The sequence below is a fragment of the Neofelis nebulosa genome, chromosome 6 (assembly GCF_028018385.1).
Source record: "Neofelis nebulosa isolate mNeoNeb1 chromosome 6, mNeoNeb1.pri, whole genome shotgun sequence".
NCBI classification, from domain to species: domain Eukaryota; kingdom Metazoa; phylum Chordata; class Mammalia; order Carnivora; family Felidae; genus Neofelis; species Neofelis nebulosa.
The window spans coordinates 94,129,235-94,156,656 of NC_080787.1; the positions used below are offsets into that span (position 1 = coordinate 94,129,235).

Genomic DNA, 27,422 nt, shown 5'->3' on the forward strand with positions numbered 1-27,422 from the left:
CTACTTCATTGGACTGTTGCGACAAATCCAATGCGAAGCAAGTAGAATAGAGCCTAGGACAAAGAAAAGTTATCACTTCATTGTTAAAGATGGTCTGCCTATGGGCCATCATTATACACTGGATTTTTTGGTGTGGGGTGCAGGGATAGTGTGCAATTCTCCAAATAATTCTGGTAGAATTTGGTATTTACATACATTAATTGCCATTTAAATATGGAAGCAAATGTCTCCATATACCTTTCTAATCAACCTACAGTCGTGTGTGTGTGTGTGTTCTTTCGTAACAGAATCTTACAGTCTTTAAAGGCACTGGTGTTAAAGTCCTTTAAAATAAATATTAAAACACACAAAGATTTTGGTCTCTTAAATTTAGCCTGCAGCAGCCTTAGCTGACAGGTCAATCTGTCGTCTACCACATCTTTTTTTTTTTTTTTAATATGAAATTTATTGTCAAATTGGTTTTCATACAACACCCAGTGCTCATCCCAACAGGTGCCCTCCTCAATTCCCCTCACCCACCCTCCCCTCCCTCCCACCACCAACATCTTAAACGTTCCAAATAACCCAGCAAAGTGACAGCACAGTCACACTTTGAAACACATAGTCCTCTGGTTCTCAGCTCACTGAGTTGGCTCCTCAAGCCTGGGTTTCCCTTTTTCCATGAAACACCTGAAAATATTCAATTCCTAGGAAGTTTTGCTATAAATACCATCCAGGAGGTAGTGGGAGTGACTAAGATATAAACCTGTACTCTTATGCTATTTGGCTCAGTATTGTATTTAGTTTTCATTTAAGTGAAGATGACTTTAAATATTTTATTTTTAAGTAAAATTGAAGATGACTTTAATGTAAAGACTTATAGCACTTTTTAGAAAAGATCAGAGATATTTGATCAGGATTTAAAGTCCTGGAATTTCCACTGGTTTCAGCATGGACTGCCTTGACAAATCACCTGTAACATAGTTATTTAACTTCTATGAACATCAATTTCTTTGTGTCTTGATAAAAAACAAACCAAACAAAACAGGACAAAAACCCACACAACAGCAGAGAGCTAATCAAGACATCAGCAGTTCTGGCTTTGCTGTCAAATTTGGAAAATTTAGGCAAGTCAGTTTAATTTTTGATACTTCTTATTTGTAATATTTTCACAAAAGCTGAAAACATAAAGTTTTCCTTTGGTGTGCCCCTCACAGAAAGCATGTCATATCACTTACTCCATTTTAAATATATATTACAAGTACCATGATCAAGAAGAGAATTTCAAAGGTGAATAGTAGGAACAATCAATTCTGTAATTACTCAATTTACAAATTAGAACATTTTAAGAAGATTTTAAAAAGTGAGGTATGCACAGTAATTTTTACTTTTATTTTTATTCAGTGGGATAGAATGGAAATACTAGTAACAGTAACATATTAAAAGGAGCCATTACAAAAACACCGCCAAAGCAAAAGAATGGAACAAATGACCTTGATACATACTTTAAAATGGGTATAAGAAGGAAAGGCAGGCTGTATGGTACATTCTGACTTCAAGCAGGGAAATACAACTATGTAACTATGTTTTTGTCAAGACTACAGAGTTTTCATAATCTAAATGATGGCTCATATAAAAGGTATGTTTCTATAGGGGCACCCAGGTGGCTCAGTTGGTCAAGCATTTTACTACTGCTTTCAGCTCAGATCATGAGTTTGAGCCTGCTTGGATTCTCTCTCTCCCCCCTCTGCTCCTCCCCTCCTTGTGTGTGCACGCTCTCGCTCTCAAAATAAAGAAATAAACTTAAAAAAAATATTTAGGGGCACCTGGGTAGTTCAGTCAGGTAAGCATTTGACTTTGGCTCAGTCACAATCTTACGGTTCACTGGTTTGAGCCCCACCTCAGGCTTGTGGTGGTGCACTGACAGTGCAGAGGTTGCTTGGGATTCTCACTCTCCCTCTCTGCCCCTCCCCCACTTGCACACCATCTCTCTCTCTCTCAAAATGAATAAACTTTAAAAAATATTAACTTTGGAGTTAAATGACTATGATAAAGCAAGGAAATAAAAGAGCTACTATGAATAAGGGTACTAAAATAAACCTACTTCCTTGAGTCCTTAAATTGTTTAATTTATAAACATTAACTAATGCCCTATTCTTGTGAGGTGTTATTCTTATTCAAAAACGAGGGGTTAAGTGACTTGCCTAACACCTTATACTAAAACCAGAGCAGAGCTGGATTTATGGTAAGAGCTGGTGGCAGTGAGTCCCACGCATAGACCACAAGGTCATGCTGATGTCCCATGGGGGCAGGAGTATAATTTTCAATCAGCCAGCAGGGCTGCAGCTTGGAAAACTGTGTGAACCAATGTTTTCTAAGGCCAACAATATCCACGTAATCAAATGAGAAAAATAGGGTACAATAATAAAACTGTCAATCAGCCACCACATAAAATTTTACCAACTCTTGATTTTCACCCCCAAATTTCCATTGGCAACTGTAATATTCTTTCCTTTTCCTGACTTGTTTACTTCTATCACAATCTTATAAGAAATTGCAGGAATCAGAGGATTTAGGATGGCTGGTTGCCATCTCTTTACAACAAAGATTTTTTTTACCATGTGGCTTCTGATTAGCCAACTCAACATTCAAGATGATCATAACTAATACTTGTAATTTTTAATAAAGAAAATTCCACCACAATGTCTGGCTATAAGGGACTCATTAAATAAAGTATGACCTTCATATGAAGGAATATAGTGCAGTCATTAGAAATTATGTTGGGTGGGGCGCCTGGGTGGCTTGGTCGGTTAAGCGGCCGACTTCGGCTCAGGTCATGATCTCACGGTCCGTGAGTTCGAGCCCCGCGTCGGGCTCTGTGCTGACAGCTCAGAGCCTGGAGCCTGTTTCAGATTCTGTGTCTCCCTCTCTCTCTGCCCCTCCCCTGTTCATGCTCTGTCTCTGTCTCAAAAATAAATAAACGTTAAGAAAAAATTAAAAAAAAAAGAAATTATGTTGGGAAAAATATTTAGTGTTAAAAATATTTAATGTTATAAATTATTAAGTTAAGATAGTTTATAAAATAACATGATAAAATATGCAAAAGAAAAAAGTGAGAGGTGTACAAAGAAAAAGAGCTTCTGAGCTTCCAGGGACAAAAAAGAACAATACACAACTATTGCACCCTAGCTAGTAAATTTGATTTTTGTAGGAAAAAGGGTTAGTAATCCTAAAATGACATTAGGAATATGGTAGAATTGAGGAATAGTAAATATGTTTTGATTAATGAGAACCAGGTTTCTCGCAGGGGGATGAAGGAGTTTAAAAAGAAGAGTAAAATGAGAAAAAACTGAGGGTTGATGGGGAGTGGGAGGGAGGAGAGGGTGGGTGATGGGCATTGAGGAGGGCACCTGTTGGGAGGAGCACTGGGTGTTGTATGGAAACCAATTTGACAATATATTTCATATAAAAAAAGAGTAAAATGAACCTTTTGGTATTAGATTGGAATTGTAGGTATTAGAATGAACTCATGGGTTTATAAATACAAATATTTTCACATACATATATACATATACACAGAGATAAGCAGATATACAAATGGATATACGTCTGAGTATGCATACTCGTATCTCCTAGCTTTGCCCAAAGAGAGGGCCTAGAGGCAAAATACCCAGGTGGTGATGGAGTCAGCAAAGATCCAGATTTTAGTCTCTAAATTATTCTCTAATAAAAAGAACCAGGCTCTTTGGAAAATTCGCTAATTTCAAGGCTGAGACAGGGAAAGTAGAAGAGGGAAGGCTGCAAGTGATGTTAAAAACATAATGTGGGCATGTCAGAGAGATACCAGAGCCAAGTGTGAGATGCCCAGTGGTTGTTGCTGAGACGTATCTGTGTAGCAAAATAAATAATGAAAGCAATGGATTTTACCCAACAGAATAAAACAAACGCTCATGAGTTTATACTTATATAAATAAACAGATGGATAAAATAAATAAGTGGAGAAGAAAAAGTTCTTCATTCCAGCAGAATTCTGGGAAAAATGGAAACAGAAAATCAGAATAGTAATAATTGCTTCAGGCAAAATTCACCAATAGATGCTAAAAATAATGTAGGAAAGTATGATAGGAAATTGGATATTGCATAATCTCAAATCTCAAAATATCTGCCCACAAAATACCTACCAATTATAAAAAAAAAAAAAAGAAGTAACTATCGTGGAGAAGCCTGACAGATACCACCTCAATTGTACAAGTTAATTTCACTGGTAATGAGAACATCAATGTCATAAGCCTCCTGATATGATATAGTGAGGGTGCAAGACATCACTTTTGTGGTATTCTTGCTAAATACATACACAAATAAAAATAAACACACACACACATCTCTCTCTCTCTCTCTCTCTCTCTCTCTCTCTATATATATATATATATATATATATATATATATATATATATGTATACACACACACACACACACACGCACATATATTCTTCAAAGATGGCCAATATCATGAAATTCAAGGGGACTGAGGAGACATGATTATGAAATGCAATGTGGGTTTCTTCAACAAAGCAGGAAAGAATGTCCAATGGGAAAAAGACAGTATCTTCAACAAATGGTGCTAGGAAAAATGGAGGGTAATATGCAAAGGAATGAAACTGGACCACTTTCTTAAACCATACACAAAAATAAATTCAAAGTGAATTAAAGACCTAAATATGAGACGTGAAACCATAAAAGTCCTAGAGGAGAGCACAGGCAGTAACTTCTCTGACATTGGCCATAGTAATTTTTTCTACATTGGTTCCCCGAGGCAAGAAAAACAAAAGCAAAAATATACTATTGGGACCAAATCAAAATAAAAAGCTTCTGCACAGTGAAGGAAACAATCAATAAAACTGAAAGGCAATCTATGGAATGGGAGAAGATATTTGCAAATGACATATCTGATAAAGGACTAGTATCCAAAATATATGAAGAACTTATGCAAATCAATACCGTCAAAAGAACTAATCCAATTAGAAATGGGCAGAAGACATGAACAGACATTTTTCCAAAGAAAACATAGAGATGGCCAACAAACACATGAAAAGATGCTCATCATCACTTATCATTAGGGAAGTGCAAATTAAAACTACAATGTGTTATCGCCTTACACCTGTTAGAATGGCTAAAAGCAATAACACAAGAAACGTGTTGGCGAGGATGTGGAGAAAAAGAAACCCTCTAGCACTGTTGGTGGGAATGCAAACTGATGTAGCCACTGTGGTAAATGGTATGGAGGGTCCTCAGAAAGTTAAAAATAGAACTAACCTATGATCTAGCAATTGCACTTTTGAGTATTTACGCAAAGAATGAACACACACACACACACACACACACACACACACGAACAGAATATTATTTAGCCATAAGAAGAATGAAATCTTGCCATTTGTTACAGATGTAACTCCCCTGGAGTTACAGAATATAATGCTAAGCAAAATAAGTCAGAGAAAGACAAATACCATATGATTTCACTCATATTTATGTGGAATTTAAGAAACAATTGTCCAAAGGGGAAAAAAAGAGAAAGAGAGAAAGAGACAAAACAAGAAACAGATTCTTAACTACAGAGAACAAACTGATGGTTAACAGAGGGGAGGTAGGTGGGGGGAGGGTATATGGGTGGAGGTTGGGTGAAATAGGTGATGGGGATTAAGAAGTGCACTTGTCATGATGAACACCAGGTGACATATGGAATGTTGAATAACTGTATCGTACATCTAAAACTAATATAACGCTTCATGTTCACAAACTGGAATTAAAATAAAAACTTAAAAAAATGAAATGCAATGAGGGATCTCAGATTGGATCTTGGTCTAGAGAAAGGGCATTAGTGAGATAAAATTCAAATAGACAAAATCTGAATGAGGTCTGCAGACAAGCTAATAGACTAGATTAGAACTGAGGCAAGATGTTAAATTAGGGGATGTTGGGCAAAAGATACACAGAAATTTCATTTTACTATTTTTATCAATTTTTTCTAAGCCTGAAATTGTTTCAAAATAAAAAATTTAAAATCCATTAACAATAAGAGCCTCATATTTGTGAGGATGAAGAAATATTTACTGTGAATGACTAATTTTAATGTTTTTCTAAATTTTTTACAATGAAGTGTATTGCTTTTGTAATTAAAAAGAAAACTATTTCTCTTTAGATCCTATTCAGAAGGATCAAACATATTCAATAAATATAAATATCATCCCAAGAAATGGTATGTAAAAATATCTAATAGAGAATAAAAGTATCTGATGTAATCCTTTTCCCTTATAGCAAATTTAGAAATAGACTTCTCTGGAAATTGCTAATTTCTATTACTATATAGTCTTTGGATCATAATGACTAAGTGGTGAAAAAGAAAGTATAAAAAATTAGTATAATCATATAATTTTTACACATGACATAAAACGTACATCTATAATTATACTTGCAAGCATCAAAATTTAATTCCTCTTATAACCTCTCTAACCCTTGCTAACCCCTGGATTCATTAACAGGTCAATATTTGAAGGGGGAAAAACCAGTTACAGGAAACACAAATGAGTATCCAGGGCCACTCACAAATGAGTATCTAAAGTTTAGAAACTTTAACTTTGTTTATGAAGTGTGACAGGGGTGCTTGCGTGGCTCAGTCAGTTAAGTGTCTGACTCTTGACTTCCACTCAGGTCATGATCTCGTGGTTTGTGGTTCGAGCCCTGTTTCAGGCTCTGTGCTGACAGTGCAGAGCCTGCTTGGGATTCTCTCTGTCTTCCTCTCCCTCTCTGTCCCTTTCCCACTTGCATGCACTCTCTCTCTCTCTCTCTCTGTCTCTAAAAATAAGTAAATAAACTTAAAAAAAATAAAGTATGACAAATCGAGTGGCAAATCAGAGAGGTAAACCATGTGGTGGTTATAAAAGGATGTAAAAAAATGTTGTGTGTTAATTATACCTTTAGTTCCCTACTTCCTAAAAGTTTGTGCTTACTCTAATGAAATATTCCTATTCTTTTAAATAATAAAATTAATTTTTTTCTGATAATAACAATGTTAGAAGCTAAATTTAAAACATTCAAACAGTTTTGAAAAGCATAAAGAAGAAATTGAAAATCACCCACAATCCTGCTACAGAGATGGTTACTGTTAACCTTTTGGTGGACACTATTCTAGATCTTCTCTCCAGGCCTCTTGTCACACACAGATGCAGATATTTTACATACATGTAGAATTTACTAATGGAATTGTAATATTTTACAGCATTCCATAACCGGAAAGATTCTTAAGTAATTTCAAGTCTTTAATTTTGTAAGTAAACTCCACGTTCACAGACTCATTTACTCTATCTTAAAAACACCTTCGGTTTTTTGAAAATTAAAAAAGATTGTTTTTCATTACAGAAATGTGCAAAAAAGGTATAGTGAGGAAAATCAAATCTCTCATAGTCTCAATCGCTTAGGAGTGCTCCCCCCACCCTGCTCCTCTTCCAATTACTCCCAGTAAGTGGCAGCTCCATGCTTCCAACTGCTCAGGAGAAAAGCCTTGGAATCATTTTCGGCTTCTCATTTTATGGAAAAAAAAAGCCTTTTCATTTTCTTAACTAAAAAAATATTTTAGTTTACAGAGAGTGAGTGAGAGAGAGAGAGAGCGAGCACGAGTGGCAGAGAGGGGCAGAGAGAGAGAAGAATCTCAAGTAGGCTTCATGCTCAGTCTGCAGCCCAAGGGGGGCTCTAACTCAGGAACCGTGAGATCATGACCTGAGTGGAGATCAAGAGTCTGATACTCAACCAACTAAGCCACCCAGGTGCCCCCCAAAAACCCTTTTCTAATTCATTAGCATATTCTGTTAGTTCTGGAAAAAAAAAATACAGGAACCAACATATTCTCACCAATCTCACACACACCAATCAGGTCCAGCCACCATCATTTCAGGTCTACCCTAAAAGCATTCAAGGTATGAAAAGTTCATTGATAGGGTTTCAGAATCTACACTGCAACTAACCTTTAAGAAATACCACAGGTCAAGTTTTCAGATACTTTCAAAAAAGAATATTCACAATTACCTGAAAAGGCTATAGAAATACTCTTCCCTTTTTTGAACTATGTATCTCTGTCAGGCTGGCTTTTTCTTCATAGATTTCAAGACTTTTTTTTTTTTTTTTCATAGAACATCATATTTTAATAGACTGATTGCAAAAAGATATGTGAATCTAGCTGACTTCTATTAACCTAGACATTAAAGATATTTGCAAAAATGTAATTAATTACACATTTCACTAATTTTCTTTATTGTCTTGAAAAATACTTTTCCTGAAAAATCATGTTATTTTTATGTTAACATATAATGGGGTTGTTATTGTTATTTTTAAATAACATAATATTTGAAAATTTTTCAGTTTTAATTACTATGGTAAGTATTCATAGATATAACTAACATAACCACTAGTAAACCACTGTTCTAGCAGCTTCCCTCTCAGAGGAAAGTCCAAAATTCTTAATGGTTTACACACTCCCTGCCTTGACCTACCCCCATTTTCTCTATAATGTCCATATCTACTGTGTTTTGACTTTATTTTTGGTGCCCCCTTTCACCTTTTTTACAATGGTCTCTGTGACTTTTGTTTGACTATACCAAGTTCCTACATGAGAGAGTTGGCACTAGCTTTTTATAGTTTTTGGAATATACCCCTCAAATCCTCCTATGGCTCGCTGTCTGCTTTAATTCTTTCTTTAATGTCACTTGTAAGCAAGAAAGTGCAAAATGGAACCTTCCATCTTTGTCTATATTTTCCTTATTATATTTCATTACTTTTAAAAAAAAATAGCAGTTATCACCTCTTGACTTATATTTTTAATTGTCTTTTCCATCTCAAGTGAAAGCCCGTAATAGCAGGTAGTCTTCTGCTTGTTCATTCAGTACCGAGAAAAGTACCTGGCATTTAGTTTTTACTTTCTTTTTTTTTTTTTCCCCAGTGTGGAACGCTTCACGAATTTGAATGTCATCCTTTGCGCAGGGGCCATGCTGATCTTCTCTGTGTTGTTCCAATTTTAGTATGTGTGCTGCTGAAGCAAGCACTAGTCCAACTTTTAATTTTCATCCAACGGATGACTGAAATTGTCATCTTATTGCATTTACACTTGCTTTTTCCTTTGAAAATTCTTGATTTACCTGGTTTTTCCCAACAATGCTATGATAAAATATTTTAAATGCAAGTATATTTTATCCTAAAACAGGAAAGAAAAAAAAAAACAAATGATGGGAGAAAATATAGGTATTAGACTTTCATACCTGACATACTCTGAGTGCTTGGTCCAAGACTGTTTTGGTATCAGTGTCATAATCTGGGCAGGGCAGCATGGTTCTGCTGAGATGTGCCTGTAGTAGGAGATGTGCTTTGGTGTGAGGGCTATCATATGAATGAGGATTTGATTCAAAGGGAAGACATTTTGCCAGTTCGCTATTCATATGATCTTCATTGTGTCTTACTGGCAAATCTGTGTATTCTTCTGCATCCTGGAAAAAAAAATACATACATATACATGTATATGTACATGTATATACATATACATATATATATACATAGAGAGAGAGAGAGAGACAGAGAGAGAGAGAGAGAGAGAAATGTGTTGAACCAGAAGTATAATAATTAATGCACTTCTTAGCTTAACTATTGACATTTAAAACATGGTTTAGAAAAATGATAAGGTAACCAATCATGCCCCTTAGAATTTTGCTTTGTTTAATACCATTATTAACATGTAGGCACAAGTTAGTAATGTACAATATATCTGAAATGCATGAAAGCTCTTCATATTTATGCAATCAACAAAAAGACCTGCTGGGCATCACACACTATGCTTGACAGTGGGGCCACAGGAGTAAACCAGAAGCTGAGAGTTCCTCAGGGAAAAAAAACAAGTTCTACAAAGTATAATGAATGTTATGATATGGTAAGTACAGAGTGCTGAAGGGACATTGCTTGGGGATCTGATTATTTTAGAGAGTCAGGGAAAGTCTCTTGGAAGCAATGACATTTAAGTTAAGATCTATAGGATGAGTGGAAGAAATAAGTCAGGGCTGGGAAAGGGGGAATGGGATAAGATTGGTTAGGTAAGAAAAGGATGAAGAGCAGAACCATCAACTTATATTTATTATAATAAATTAGATTAGGAAACAATCAACAAAACTAAAAGGCAATTGGCAGAATGGGAAAAGATATTTGCAAATGACATATTGGATAAAGGGCTAGTATCGAAAATCTATAAACAACTCACCAAACTCCACACCTGAAAAACAAATAATCCAGTGAAGAAATGGGCAGAAAACATGAATGGACACTTCTCTAAAGAAGACATCCAGATGGCCAACCCGCACATGAAAAGATGCTCAACGTCGCTCCTCATCAGGGAAATATAAATCAAAACCACACTCAGATACCACCTCACACCAGTCAGAGTGGCTAAAATGGACACATCAGGAGACTATAGATGCTGGCGAGGATGTGGAGAAACGGGAACCCTCTTGCACTGTTGGTGGGAATGCAAATTGGTGCAGCCGCTCTGGAAAACAGTGTGGAGGTTCCTCAAAAAATTAAAAATAGATCTACCCTGTGACCTGGCAATAGCACTGGTAGGAATTTATCCAAGGGATACAGGAGTGCTGATGTATAAGGGGCACTTGTACCCCGATGTTTATAGCAGCACTTTCAACAATAGCCAAATTATGGAAAGAACCTAAATGTCCATCAACTGATGAATGGATAAAGAAATTGTGGTTTATATACACAATGGAATACTACATGGCAAGGAGAAAGAATGAAATCTGGCCTTTTGTAGCAACGTGGATGGAAAAGGAGAGTGTTATGCTAAGTGAAATAAGTCAGGCAGAGAAAGACAGATACCATATGTTTTCACTCATCTGTGGATCCTGAGAAACTTAACAGAAGCCCGGGGTGGGGGGGGGGAGGGCAAGGGGGAAAAAGAAAAAAAAGTTACAGAGAGGGAAGGAAGCAAACCATAAGAGGGTTTTAAATACTGAGAACAAACTGAGGGTTGATGGGCGGTGGGGGAGAGGGGAAAGTGGGTGATGGGCATTGAGGAGGGCGCCTGTTGGGATGAGCACTGGTGTTGTATGGAAACCAATTTGACAATAAATTATATAAAAAAATAATAAAATTCTTAAAAAATAATAAATTAGACTAAAATAAAATGATTTGAAATTAAGTTTCCAGTTTTACATGTAAGGAGCTTAAAAGCCACCATTTTGTCCTAAGAACAAGTAAAAAGTTGAACAGATTGAAAGATCAACAACTTTTCTTGGATCCATAAGACAGGGGAGGACATGGGATGAATTGTTGCCCCCAAAACTGGAGACACAGGAAAATTCAGGGAGTCATGGCTAACAGAAACATAGACTCACCAGGGGTGAAGTAAGAAAACCTGAGCTGTAATTGATGAATTATTGGAGGATCAGTGTGGACAACTCAGAGCTAAAAACTCTAGGAGGATCTAGTCTTATAGGGGTCCTCAAAAATATTGACATTTACCTCCAGGAGCTTGACCAGATACCCATGGTAAAGATGAGAGAAAAATCCACTTGAGTTTCCAGCAGGGGGAGGAGAAAGGAACCAGTTTGAACTATGCCAGATAACTCTGTTTTTCTTCTTTTTAAAAATTTTTGTTATTAAGTGTTCATTTATTTTTGAGAGAGAGAAAGAGAAATTGTGTGCATGTGGGAAGGGCAGGGAGGAGATGGAGGACCCGAAGTGGGCTCCATGCTGACAGCAGAGAGCCTGATGTAGGGCTCGAACTCATAGAGCTGAGAGATCATGACCTGAGTGCAAGCTGAAAGGCTAACTGACTGAGCCACTCAGGTGTCCCAAGAACTCTGTTCTCCTTAAAAAGGCTTGTTCTCAGTAGAAACTAGTTAACCAGAGCCTAACCTGCTAGGGTACTATTAGAGCTTAACTGACCTGGGGTAAGGGAAGTACCCAACTTCAGTCCACTTTAGCCATCCTGTCCCACCTAAGAGGGAAGAAAAACTGAGAAACACTTGTGAAGTCACAGTCTAGAGGAATAGGCTCTCTAAAAGACTGAGACATAATCATAGAACTATAGTTCTATGTGAGTTCAACTCACCAGCATATTACTAAAGTCCTATTTATAGCAGATTTTTTCACAGAGTACATTATGTCTGGGTATCAAGAAAAAAATTACAAGGTATATCAAAAAGCAACAAAACAACAACAAAATAAAACAACAAAAAACCAAAAAACCCTCACAAAACCAAAAACCAAAAAGCCTAACCAATTTGAACAGAAAGAGCCAGCATCAGAACTAGACTTGGCAGAGATGTGGGAATTACCAGACTGGGAATTTAGAACAACCGTAATTAGTTGCTAATCAACTAATGTATGTTAAGGGCTCTAATGGATAAAGTAGACAGCACATAAGAACAGATGGGCAATGAAAAAGGAGATGAAAATCCTAAGAAAGAACCAAAAAGAAACTCTAAAGACAAAAAATACTGTAACAGACAAGAAGAATGCCTTTGACAGGCTTATTAGTAGATAGGTTATTGCTAAGAAAAGAACTTCTGAGCTAGAGGACATATCAATGGAATCTTCAAAAACTTCAAAAAGCAGACTGGAGAAAACAGAACAGAATATCCAAGGACTATGAACAATTACAGAAGGTATACCATAAGCATAATGGGAATACCAGAACAAGAAGAAAGAAACAGAAGAAATATTTGAAATAATAATGACTGAGAATTTCCCCCAAATTAATTTCAGACACCAAACTACAGATCCAGAAAGTTCAGAGAACACCAAGCAGAATAAATTTCAAAAAAAATCTACACCTCGGCATATCATCTTCAAACTCTGATTACAGATAAAGTCCTCAAAGAAGCCAGAGGAAAAACACAACTTATTGAGGAACAAGGCTAAGAACTATATCTGACATCTCAAAAACCATGCAAGCAAGAAGAGAGTGGAATGAAGTATTTCAAGTGTTGAAAGAAAAAACCCTACCAACTTAGAATGCACCATTTAAAATTATCCTTCAAAAGTAAAAGAGAAATAAAGACTCTCTCAAACAAAAATCGAGTTAATTTGTTGCCAGTAAAAATCCCTTACATGAAACATTATGAGATGTTCTTTAGGGAGAAGGAAAACAATATAGGTCAGAAACTTGCTTCTACATAAAGAAAGGAGAGCATGAAAGAAGGAATAAGTGAAGATAAAGTAAAGCTTTTATTTTTATTATTGTTAACTGACTTGATAATAATTTGTTCAAGATAATAGCAACCATGTATTTAATTAGGTATGTTTATGTACATATCATATATATACATACATATATATATATATATATATATGCTTGTGTGTGTATGCATGTATATATATACATATGTATGCTTATATATAAAGTAAAATAACAACAATGATATAAGAAACAAGAGGGTGGAACTAGTATTATTTTGCTGTTATAAAGTACTGGTACTACCTGTGAAATAGTATGATGTTAACAGAAAGTGAAATGGGAGGACTAAATGCATATTGTAAACTCGGGCAATCACCGAAAAAAAAAAAAAAAGTATAACTGATATGCTAAGAAAGGAGAAAATGAAATCATATAAATTCTCAATTAAAACCACAAAAGGCAGAAAAAGAGTGGAAGACAAAAATGGGAACAAAGAATAAGGGCCACAAACAGGAAACATTAACAAATGTAGCTATGAATCCAACTGTATCAATAATCACTTTGAATGTCAATATCTAGATGACTAAAAGACAGACTGTCAGAGTGGATAAAAAATACAAATCAACTGTATGTTGTCTATAAGAAACATTAAATATGAAGACACATATATAAGTAAAGTGGATGGAGAAAAATATACCATGCTAACACTAATCAAAAGAAAGCCAGAGTAGCTATATTAATTTCAGACAGAGCGACCAAGGAAAAGTTACCAAACCAAGGAAAGTTATCAGTAAGATAAAGAAGGGAATTACATAATGATAAAGAAGTCAATTCTCCTGGAAGACATAAAAATTTTTAGTGTATGTGTTCCCAACAACAGAACATCTAACTATGTGAGCACAGTAAGTGACTGAATGTAAGATTGTTTTAATATTCAAAAATCAATTAATATAATTCACTTTATTAATAAACAAAAACAACATAATCACCTCAATTGATGCAGAAAAAAACATCTGACAAAATGTAACATGCATCCCTAACTAAGACTCTCAGCAAATTAAAAAAAGAAGGGAACCTTTTCAACCTAGTAAATGGCATCTCTGAGAAACCTACAACTAATATATTTACCAGTATCTGACTGAATGCTTCCCCTCTAAGATCAGGAATAATACAAGGGTGTTTGCTCTAAGTATTTCTATTCAACATTGCACCAGAAGTTCCAGTCAGTGCAATCAGGCAAGAAATAAAAGAAACCCAATGAAAAGAAAGAAGTAAAACTGTCTTCATTTGTAGATGATATGATTAACCAGGTAGAAAATCCAATATGATCCAGAAAATAAACTACTAGAATAAGTGAGTTTTGCAAGGTTGCAGGATATAAGATTAATGTACAAAAATTAATTATATAGTTATGTTTCTGTATATCAGCAACCAAGAATCAGAAATGAAAAAAAAATGATAGCATAATATGTATGAAATACCTAGAGGTGAATTTGAAAAAAAAAAACAAACCCAAAACCCGAAAACTATAAAACACTGCTAAAAAAATTACAGGACATAACTAAATGGAGAGATATACTTTAATTCTCTTAAAATTGATCTATAGGTTTAATACAATTTCAATCAAAACCACAGCAGGCTTTTTTCCCCTTAAATAGAAATTGACAAACTGGTTTTAAAATTCACATAGAAATGAAAAGGAGCCAGAATAGCTGGAAGAACTCTGAAAAGAAACAAAGTTGAAGAGTTATCAATACCTGACTGCAAGACTTATTATAAAGCTTATCTAATCAAACGTGTTGTATTGGACTAGAACAGAGTCCAGAAATAATTAACCTATACATATTTAGACAACAATTTTTGACAAAGGTTGAAAGGTGCAACAGTGGAGAAATAGTCTTTTCAAGAAATGGTAGAATAATTGGGTATCTACATGCAACAAACAAACAAAAAACAAAAAACCAAAAAAAAAAAAACAACACCCAAAATAAAGCAAAATGAAATAATTCAATTGTAACCTTGCACTCAAAATTTACTGAAAATATATGATAGGCCTAAATATAAGATCTAAAACTATAAAACTTCCAGAAGAAAAACCCTACCTAGGGTTAGGAAAAGATTTCTTGGATAGGATAACCTAAAATTTTATCAATAAAAAAACTGATAAATTGAGCTTCATCAAAATAAAAAAATTCTGAGAATTAAAATTCAGGACTCAGACTGAAAATAATTACAAAGCATATATCTAATATAGGACTTGTATCCAGAATATATACATTTTCAAAATTCACAATGGGAATACAAACATCCCAGTGTAAAATAGGCAAAGATTTTAACAGATACTTTATGTGAAGATATGCGATCTCATTAGTTACTAGGAAAATAAAAATTAGAATGACTAAAATTTAAACGACTGATATACCAAATACTGGCAAGAATGTAGAAAAACTGGAACTTTTCCTATATAACTGGCAGGAATTTAAAATGTTATATTTGTTTAGGAAAACAGTTTTACATTTTCTTAAAATTTAAAACATATAACTACCATGTGATTCAGCTATTTCATTCCTAGTGATTTACCTAAGAGAAAAGAGACATATGTCCACACAAAGATCATACACAATGGTTGATAATAGCTTTACTTTTAAACCAAAAAATTAGAAAAAAACCTAAATGTCCATCAACAGATGAAGGTAAAAACAAATTGCATTATATCCATACAATGGAATTCTAAGCAGTAATAAAAAGAATAAACTATTGGTACTCAACATAACACGGATGAATCTCAATAATTATGGTGAAAGAAGCCAGACCAAAAACAGAGTGCATACTCTAGAATTTGTAAACTAATCCACAGAGACAGAAAGCAGATGGGTAGTTGTCTATGGACGGGGTCAGAGTGACAGGGGAGAGAGTTAAAGTTCATGGAGGGGTCTGACGTAACTTTTGATTTGCATTTGATAGGCATAGAATTCTTGCCTAGGAAATAAAACTGTGTGATGGAACTCCTTAAGATTTTCTTATTTGGAATTCAGTAGTATGAAATAATTATTCTATTCTCCATGTATAACATGTCTTCATCTATGTTTGCGTGACTTACAATTTCAGAAACCTGTGCCTTTATTGTATTCTAAGAATATATGAGACTACTAAAAATATAGTTATATACTTATGATAAAAATTCAGACTATAATAATAGGGAAATTCTTATTTCAAAAACTGGAATAAATTCATTTAAACAAATATTTGTTGACGATCTGCTTATGAGAAAGAATACATTATTCAACCAATCACATAAATAAATGCAAATTAGATAAGGTGAAAAATGCTATGAACAAGAAATATATGGAAGCATAAGAGAGTTTAGCCAAGAAATTAGTTAGGAAAGTCATAAAGACTTCGTGGAGGAAAAGGCAGATAAGCTAAGATACAGAGATCAGCAGATATTAACTAGATGAAGAGAGAAGTGAGGAGTGTTCTAGGAACAGTATATACAAAGGCTCTATAGTGGGAAGGAAAATTGTGAGTGCAAGAGACTAAAAAAATGTGTCTAAAAATAATGTCAGTTGATTTAAAACACATTTTAAGTGAATATCTGAAACATTCTGTTATGAACTAGATAAATATTTTAAAATCATGTTTCATCTTATTTTGTTTTGCATTAGTCAAAAATATACAGCTACTCTACACTTATTTTCAACACTATCTTCATTCTTTTGGATTGCTTTGTGTAAAGAAGCATATGTTGGCATATTAACAATTAATAATTTTTTGCCCCTATCTGTCATGTTGGTTTTCCTTTCATATGTCATGTCAGCTCTTTCCTGACTATTCTGTCTGAAGTCATTTGCTGAAGAAGGACCAGTTATACATGACAATTATTTTTGATTTCAGGTGAATTTCAGTACTGAAGCATCATCACCTGATGGCTGACCCATCTCAACATAATATCTGGGCTCCATCCAAATCCCTGTCAGTAACTATCCACCTATTACAGACTTTCCAAGTGAATTTAAAAAGAAATGAACAGCAGATAAGAAAGAAGATGGTTCAGAAATCTAAAACATGACCTTTTCCTTCAAGGAAATTAAAATGATATTGGGGGAAAATTTATGTAAATAATTATTTTAAGTGTAGAATAAAATACTGTTGTTCAGAGAAGAGCACTGGAGTGAACTGGGTGTGTTGGAAAGTTTCCCAAAAGAGATAGTGTTTGTTCTAGGCTTATAACAATTTGTAGAAGAGGACGGAGGGAGAGAGATTCCTTGCATTCCATGCAGAGAAAATAATATGAGCAGATCCATAAAAACAGATAAGGAGGGGTCTGAGGTTTAAGCCTCAGGGATGAAGAGAATGATGATGCTATTAATAGCAGAGAAGTTGGGAACGCTTAGTGAGCAGAAGCTTGCTGTCAAGCACTTAAAGAGAGGGCAATAATACAGATAGTTGGGTGGAGGTAGAGGGAGAAGAAATCAGCCTTAAACCTGTTTCATGGTCTAACATTTTATTCATATTTAGATTTCTTTCTACTGTTCATTAAACATAACTTCTGATCTTTTATCAGAAGAAAATCAAATAGCTATTTTCATACTGCAAATTGAATTGGCTCTCCAGGTTTTGGGTATGTTGAAAACAGGACTAGGCTTACAAATGATATGAAAAGTCCAATTGAAGAAAAATTATATGGATAGTAAGATTTTGGCTAAAAGTACTAATTCATAGTATTATCTAAGTAATCCACTTCCCCAGTACAATCTTGTATAATATGATTACATACATTACCCACCTTCTTCCCTCCCCACCTACAGAGGGAGGGAAGGAGAGACAGAGGGACTGACTGATTGACAGCAATATAAACTGGGTATTTCCCAGTCTTAGTTTCCAAATACCTCTGAAAGTGTGAACATCTTTCTGTGTTGTGTGATTCTAGCATCCAAAGATGCACATGATACACATCTTCATAAAGCATGACTTCTAATGCAAGCCAACTCTTTCATTTGGTGTTAAAGAAACAATGATCTTCCCCAATACTAAAGGAAAAAATAGTGCCGCTGTCCTCACTGAGAAGTAGTATATCTGAACAGGACTGACTACTCACAATCATGCTTATTGTGCTTTGGAGTAAACTTGATCACCAGTGCTTTTTGTTGTATTTGCCTACTTTAGACTCTAAACTCCATGTATGATGTGATTCCACTGTTCTCTAAACCATGCCAATTCTGCTTGAATTACCCGATTTATTGCTGTAATCCCCTGCTTCACCAGGATTGGGAATTTGCTCACTGCCAGCAGTATCAGTATCACATGAGTCTGCTAACAGCTGAGTACATTTTAGGTTGGAAAAAATGTTGTGTACGAGATAGATCCTTCTAAGTCTAATAAGGGGACTATGAGATCTTTACTGTAGATTACCCAAAGACAGTGACCTTACTAAAAAAAAAAAAATTAATTCAGTGATGCCTTTTCTCAATGCATAAAGCAATCTTCTAAACTAAGGATTAATTTCTCTGCAAAAACTATAAACTTTAATAAAAACTAAAAATATTTTAATAACCACAATGGACATCTTAGTGTGCTGAGTCATTTGTTTACCCAATTTTTATTCAGCACACAGTATAGTTGGGTATACAATGGTGAACAAAACCAGAGACATGATCCCTACCCTCACAAAGCTTGACAGTCCAGTGGGAGGAGACAGACCTTAATCAACATTGACCACAAATAACATAAAATGAAAGTGGACAAGTAAGGATAAGAAAGGAGAGTTTAAATAACAGTGAGTCAGGTAAGGTGTCTTTGAGTAGTTTAAGACTGGACTGAAAGTAAAAAAAAAAAAAAAATCATGATTTTTTAGATAAAGAAGGTAGGAGTGATTAAGTTAAGGTCCAAATTTGAATTACAAAAAGGGACATTTACTCTTTTAGATGAAAATACAATTTAGAATGCTTACACAGATTTTATATTTAATATACACTTTTGATAAGTAATGTATTTTTCATTATTAAATTTGACACATGCAATATTTTTGAGATCTTCAAAGGAATTGATACTTGATTTATACATATTAATATCAAACCAATAATAGTTTCTGTAGTTAAAAATTATCCATAATTAACTGAGTTCTCATCAAAAGTTATTACTTCCTTTGAGGATCTTCTCCTTTTATGCTTCCAGTGTTTGAATTAAAGGAGAGTCCAAAGAATGTAGTAAGTAATTAATCCCCTTACAAATGCTGTAGGTGATGAGGGTAGTATGGGATGGTGTGAGGTGCTAGGGAGAACACTGGATCTGGGAATTGATACAACAGGTGGATTTTCAGCTCTGCATTTACAAGCTATGCGACCATCTCAGGGTAACTAAGCTTCCCTAAACTCCAAATTCCTTACCTTAAATTGGGATTTGGCGTGAAGACTCAGTGTGATAGCATTTACGAAACACTTAAAAACTGTAAGACTTGCTATAAATGTTAGGAATTATTATTATAATAATGATCCCCCCATCTGATACCACGCAAGATGTAAGCTGAAGTTCAAGATTCAATTATTTGAGTTTTAGTGTTCTACAGTTTTCAGTTGTAAATCTTTGTTTACAATTATGTAAATGTACTTCACTAACTAAAATGACATTTAATTAACTTGCTTTTAAAAATACCATGATTCTCGGGGCGCCTGGGTGGCGCAGTTGGTTAAGCGTCCGACTTCAGCCAGGTCTCGATCTCGCGGTCTGTGAGTTCGAGCCCCGCGTCAGGCTCTGGGCTGATGGCTCGGAGCCTGGAGCCTGTTTCCGATTCTGTGTCTCCCTCTCTCTCTGCCCCTCCCCCGTTCATGCTCTGTCTCTCTCTGTCCCAAAAATAAATAAAAAATGTTGAAAAAAAAAATGTGCTAAAAAAAATACCATGATTCTTAAATATGACTCAAAGAAACAAGATTATTTTTTTTTACTGATGCTTTACTAGTAGTTGCACATTCCTTTTATACAAGTAATCATAATTTTTATGTAACTGTATTACAGAAAACATTGGTTCTTTGAAAGACAATGTTCTCATAATACAAGAGACAAATTAAAGATAAAGTATTCAGGAATTGTATCCTCCTGAACCACAGATTTGATATTGCAGGCTTTAATCTCCAATCTCCAATTAGTTTTCTTTTAAATCCATATTCACAAAAGCACATCAGTGTGTGATAAGGAAATATGCTCTTTTCAGTATACCTCAGTGAACTACCTCAAAGTATTGTGGAAAGACGGGGAAAAAGATGTATATTACACACCTGATGCAACTTTTCCAAAGAAGTATTATAGTGACATTACTCTGAAACCCTACAGTATTTTCTAATTAAAATTCGAGTGCTATGAATCCCAAGAATAAAATGGGAAACACTGATTTTAGATTCATGAGAGTAAATAAAAAACGTTCTGGGTATTTAATTTTGTGTGTGTATGTGTGGTTTGATTATGGACTTGAGAAGCAATCTGAACTGAAGACTGGCTGAAGACAACTGCTATTTAATCCCCACTTGCTCTGCTAGATCCTCCCGTGAAAACCATGATCAGTTATTCCTGGAATTCTAGTTCACAATTTTTCTAAGCTCTTTAGAATGTGGCATGTTTGTTTCACTACTTTACTTATTAGCTCTTCTCTCCTTCGGTTATTTTATTTTGGATGTTTCAGAATACTTACAAAGGAGATTTCTTAGTTTAGATTGATTAGAAAAGCAGCAATCTCAGGATCAGCAGAGAGAGCTAGTAAAATAATCAAAGTCCCTGCTTAAAAACAAACAAGCAAACAAAAACCTTTTCTAGCCACTTTTTCCTAGTAGGACACTCTATTTACCTCCAAATTACTTCTCTAATTTTAAACAACTTGTCTAGTTAATTTCCTGTGTGTGATCACTGACTGTAAGTGAGGTTCATTTTCTTATCTACATCATGTAGGTAATTAAAGGAAATTGAAAGTGGGCAGTGAAGCTTTTATGCAACTGGGATTGAAGCTGAATGGAGGGCAGCGAGGTCAGTGGAGTCCATTATATTTTTATGTGTGAGGCTGGTTTGTCTGCCCTGTCCTTGTTTATTTAGTGTAGGCTGGACAGGCTACTAACTGCAAATCTATGTCTCTGATTTGCCCAGCTGTCCTTGAATAAAGACATCTTCCCCTGCAAATGTTAAATGACAGTGATTGACAACCTATGATGAACTGTGCTTGCAACCCCCTGCTACTGTGTTTAGATTGCAAAAGAAAAAAACAGAATAAAGAAACATCTTTCATAATCACATCAAATGGACCCTGCTGTTCACTCAATAGTTTTCATTTTGTTTCCCTTTTCACCTCAAATCTCAATCTGTTCTACAAATGCCATAAACTCAGCTACTCCATGTAGAGAAAACAAACAAACAAACAAAAAGCAAAACACACACGCACACAAACAAAAAAACATGTACGTAAAGCTACTACATTTTGCTTGTATATTTACACTGATTTAAGTTTATAGGGGATATACACTCTTACACAATACTTTGTTTATACCATCTTATCACTAACTTACTTGTTTGTTCTTCTAAGAACAAGCTGGCATATCTATACTGCTGAGAAATGTCTTTCAGTTACTCGTCAGTACTTGGGTTTAGTTAGGGCTCTGGTAGCTTTACTCAATGTATAAGGCTTATGTATCCTTGTGGCCCTTAAATACATTGTACAGCTTACCTTTTAGATTTGTTAAAATAAGAGGCTTATTACAATCTACTTTGGCTTTTTCTTTAGTGAGTATGTGAATACGTGGATGTTGTCTGTGTATGTGTGCATGTGTATGTTTATAGATTTTTTTCTTCTGCTTTACCTAAGCAAATTGCAGAAGAAACAGCCAGGATGGGTTCATGTTTGGTCTCATATAAGCGTTGCCTAACACTAAACTAGTCTTTTTATGTCACTGCACACATCGCTGCCTACATACTGAACTCACTAAATAGCAGATAAGAGGGCCCTTGTACAGTGGGGATGGCAAGCTGATCGATGTGAAAGACTAAAGAAGCTTTATGCTATAACTTAATCTCTGTCATGGGAAAAGTAAAACTTATAAAGTTAATGAGTTCTAGACTTTAAGTAGCACTTGATTAATTTGTAACATTCTGAGGCGTTAAAACAAACCAAAATTAGTTTCTCACATTCCAGTGCTGTCTTTTGGCCACTGAAGCTGTAGAAAAAGCATTTCAGTAAATTTCCCGGATAGGAACCCATTTTAATTTCTATGCCTTTCTGAAGTATTAATTAATTGTATATTATGTATTTTATAACAATATTTGAAAAATAATCTAGCATTTACCAAGCCAGGTTCAGATATATTAAGGGATAAGAAAGTATGCTTCATATTTTTATCTTTATTACATCAAATTACCGATTATTCAATCATTAATACACTAAAAAACTAAGCATAACTTGTTTTTAAAAGTCAAATATATAGTTTCTAATACTTGTGATTTTTATTTTTATTAAAATTATTCAAACTGAATAAATCATTTACTACTATATTACATAAATCTCTAAAAGACTACTATAAACTAGATTTATATGGAACTTACAGTGACCTCAAAATTCAGTAAAATGTATACTAGGAATTAACTTACTAATATTCCAGGTAAAGAAAAAAGTCAAAAAAAAATGCCTTGGTTATAAAAAAGTTATTGGAAAATGATAAAATTAAGATCTAGTTAATTAAGCAATAATAATATATTTATCCAATACATACACAATTTGCTTCACTAAGGTGAAGTATCAAATAATTTTATTGTATGCAGACAGCAAAATATAAATATTGATGGATATAATTGTAATTACTTGTAGAACTACATATGTTTCCTTGCAGGGCTTATGTGAGTGTGTGTGCCTGATTTGTATCAATGTCTTAAACTTATGGACCTATGTTTGGCCTTTAACCAATTAAGACAAGCACAGAATCACTTGCCAAAAATAAATATGAACAAGAAAACAATACCTTATTCTTTTCTTTGTAAGAATGACCACCTGGTTGACAGCTGGCTTTTAAGGGATCTTTCAATAGTGGGTACCAGTAACTTTGTTGTACTTAAAATAATTTCAGTGGTAAGGATTCTATCAGAAACTTCTATTTCCCAGGATTTATAGCTAAGTCCTTAAAAAATTGCTCTTTTATGAAACTTGAAAAAAATTCCTCAGTTTTTGAGGATGTAATAAAGATGTCTTATAGCTTAACAATGTTTAGATATTTTTCTTTTAAAAACTAAAAATCGTGAGGCTATCATGTTTGAATCCTGAAAGAGAATAACTGAGATTAGAAGCAAAATGTAATCATTGTGTGTACGGTTAAATGTCACACTTTGCAATCTATCTTTAAGAGCTAAAAAAAAACCCCTTTATTACCTTGCTTCTGCCTTTAAAACTTCACATACTTATTAGAGTGACTTTCATTATAATTTGCCTTTCTATAGGCTATGAGATTATATCAGACATAAAACAAACAAATGAAAAAAAACTGAAAAATAGAACCCAAAGTAGAAACATTAAAACACTTCTATTTAATGTCTACTGAATATTCCTCTTCCAGGAGTTAAGCAATACATATACAAAATGTTATAACAAATATACAAGTAAAATATCAAATTAGGCCAATGTAAAAGAAATAATCACAATACAGGAGTGATCAACAAATGAATGAAACAAACATTGTGTCATGAACTTAAGAAAATATAGTAATAACTACTAATTCTGAATTAGGGAATGTTTTAAGAGGGAGCTGAACCAAGATGGATGGATGGATGGATGTTAGACACATTGTCCAGGTGAGAATCATAAGCAAAGGTGTGAAATTGGGTACATACCCAGCATGTTTAAAGGTGAAAGTAAGAAGGTTCATCAGGAGAAAGGGGGAGGTGGATCTGTAATAGTCTAATGGAAGGTGTTGGTAAAGAAGAAGGCCTCGACAGCCAGGTTAAGGAAACAATGCTTTATTATGTACATAAGTTTAGATTTTTAAGGGCAGAAATGGTGCTTTAAAACAGATAAGCTGGCAGCGATGAGTTGGGTACATTAAAGAGAGAGAAATTAGAGTAGGAAGATCACTTAGGAGACTGTTTAGGAATGGGGTGATAAGAACCCAGACAGGAAGGAGCTGGTTATGGGGATGCAACATCCAGTATGGCGACTCTAGTAAAAACACTATTAAATATTTGAAAGTTGCTAAAAGTAGATCTTTTTTTATTTATTTTTTTTTATTTTTATTATTTTTTAAAAAAAAAATTTTTTTTTTTCAACATTTTTTATTTATTTTTGGGACAGAGAGAGACAGAGCATGAACGGGGGAGGGGCAGAGAGAGAGGGAGACACAGAATCGGAAACAGGCTCCAGGCTCCGAGCCATCAGCCCAGAGCCTGACGCGGGGCTCGAACTCACGGACCGCGAGATCGTGACCTGGCTGAAGTCGGACGCTTAACCGACTGCGCCACCCAGGCGCCCCAAAAGTAGATCTTAAAAGTCTTTGTCACAAGAAAAAAATTTTTTTAACTATATATGGTGATAGATTTTGTAACTATATATTGTGGCGATCATTTCATATTATATACAAATACTGAATCATTATGTTGTACACCTGAGCTATTATGTCAATTATACCTCAAAGATGTTAAATTCTTTTTAAAATGGTAACTCTTGTTACCAATGATTATAGATTAAAAGAAGAAAATATTGAAAATATTCTGTCACTGTAGGTTCTTTTTTATTTCTATGCAAACTGTAAACTAAATGTTAAAGAAACAAGTATACTTTGATATACAATTTATGGTTGACATTAAGGAGGGCTATTTTATCTCTCACACACGTGGTTTGGAGAATAGCTAGAGGTAGGCACAGGAAGAGGAGCTAATGTCAAACCGTAAGAAAAAGAACTGGATGAGATATGAAGGTGCATTTTTAAAAATAGACTATTAAGAAGTAAGCGATGTTGTCAAATGCTGTAAAAATATCAAAGATATCAAAAATATCACAGCGTTGAGTAATTAGGGCCTCTTGGTGCCTCTGAAGATTTTAAACAATAGTAATACGGATTATAGGAAGTTAAGAATGAATGAATGGAAAAGAAATTGAAATAGCAGGTTGAGATTTCAGTTTTTCATTTTGTCAGTGAATGGGAGAAAGGAAATAAGATAGTAATTTGAGGAGGATGGAACCCAATAAAGAAGTTTCTTCTCCCCAGACTATGAATAACCTATACATGTTCAGGAGTGCATTGTTTTCTTAAGCTAAAAAAGTTATTTTAAAATTTACAAGAAACAATATCAAGAGAATTACTGAGAAAATTCTATAACAAAAGAGGGGGGAGAAACCAGTGAGTAGTAGAGCTACCTTGGGAATCAACTGTTATCCATTCTATGGATATATTATATCTTATCTATTCATTGGTTAATGGATGTTTACTTGTTTCCACTTTTTGGCTATTATGAATAATACTGCTATGAACATTTGTGTACAGGTTTTTGTCTGGAAGCTTTTCAGTCCCTTGGGGCATATACCTAGGAGGGAAACTGTGGTGTGTTACATGGTAATTCTGCTTAACATTTTGCGGAACATCCGAACTGTTTTTCCAAAGTGGCCACACCATTTTATATTTCCACTAGCAGTGTATGAACGTTATAAATTCTCCATATCCTCACCAACATTTACTATTGTCTGTCTTTTTTATTATAACCACCCTTGTGAGTATGAAGTGATATCTCATTGTGATTTTGATTTGTATTTTCCTAAAAACTAATGATATTGAACATCTTTTATGTGTTTATTGGCCATTTGTATATCTTCTTTGGTGAAATGTCTATTCAGATCATTTGCCCACTTTTTAATGAGCCACCTATCTATTACTGAGATAAAAAGTTCTTATATATTCTTGATGGGAGTGCTTTATCTGACAGATGATTTGCAAATACTTTCATTTAATGGGTTATCTTTTCACTTTCTTGATGGTATCATTTACAGCACAAGAGCTTTATTGAGAAAGTCCAATTTGTCCACTTTTTCCTTTTGTTTTTTGTACTTCTCGTCTTTTACCTAAAAAGCCATCACCTAACCCAAGGTGAGGAAAATTTACACTTATGTTTTCTTTTAAGAGTATTACAGTTTTAGCTTTTACATTTAGGTCTATGATCAGTTTAGAGTCAATTTGTGTGTATGGTGTAAGGAAGGAGTCCAACTTTATTCCTTTTTTTTTTTTTTGTATATATACAATTATCTCAGTAGCATTTATGGAAAAGACTATTTTTTCCCCATCTTACTGTCTTGGCACACTGGTATCAATTAGCCATACATACAAGGGTTTATTTCTGGACTCATGGTTCTATTTCATTCATCTCTATCTTTTGGCCACTACTACACTAGTCTGATTACACTTGCTTTACAGTAAGTTTTGAAATCAAGAAATGTGAGTCCTCCAACTTTGCTCTTCTTTGTTTTGGCTGTTATGGGTATCAGCTTCTCAAGAATCTGTAGATGAATATGGAGAGTACTGCCATCTTAGCAATAATAAGTTTTCTAATTCACAAACATGGGATATCTCTTCACTTATTTAGCTCTTTACTTTCCTTCAACAGCATTTTGCAGTTTTTAGTGTACAAATCTTGTACTTCCTTGGTTAGATTCATTCCATATTGTTCATTTCTAGTGTATAACAATACGAACGATTTTTGTATATTGATCTTATATCCTGCAACCTTCCTAAACTTGTTTATTAACTTTAATAGTATTTTGGTGAATCCCTAGAGTCTTCTATATACAAGGTCATGTCATCAGCAATTAGAAATGGTTTTAATTTTTTTATTTTCCAAATTGGATGCCTTTAATATTTTTTCTTCTCTAGTTGCCCTAGTTTGAGTTTCCAGTACAATGTTGAATAGAAATGCTGAGAATGGACATCTTTGCCTTGTTCCTGACCCTGGGGAGGAAGTATCCAGTTTTTCATCATTTAACGTGATGTTAGCTGTGGGTTTTTTGTAAAATGCCCTTTGTCAGACTGAGGAAGTTCGCTTCCATTTCTACTTTGGTGAGTGTTTTCATCATGAAAGGGTGTTGGATTTTGATGAATTTTTTTCCCGTGTCTTTTAAGGTGATCGTGCAGTTTTTGTCCCTTATTCTACTAATATGTGAATTACATTGTCTTTTGGATGTTAAATCAACCTTGCATTCCCAGGATGAATTCCACTTGGTTAT

The 27,422-nt window shown here is 34.5% G+C and overlaps 1 protein-coding gene and 1 non-coding gene across 4 annotated transcripts in view; both read right to left on the reverse strand.

Moving 5' to 3' along the window:
* ASCC3 (activating signal cointegrator 1 complex subunit 3) overlaps window positions 1-27,422 on the reverse strand; it is a 359,136-nt gene that overhangs the window by 23,463 nt on the left and 308,251 nt on the right. For all 3 annotated transcript variants that reach the window (XM_058734818.1, XM_058734819.1, XM_058734817.1), the window contains exon 37: window positions 9,285-9,509. In XM_058734818.1, the coding sequence (XP_058590801.1) occupies window positions 9,285-9,509 (225 nt within the window). The remainder of the gene's footprint in view (window positions 1-9,284; window positions 9,510-27,422) is intronic.
* LOC131515543 (U6 spliceosomal RNA) lies at window positions 8,964-9,071 on the reverse strand. Its single transcript, XR_009263614.1, has one exon. It is a non-coding gene; the product is annotated as a U6 spliceosomal RNA (small nuclear RNA).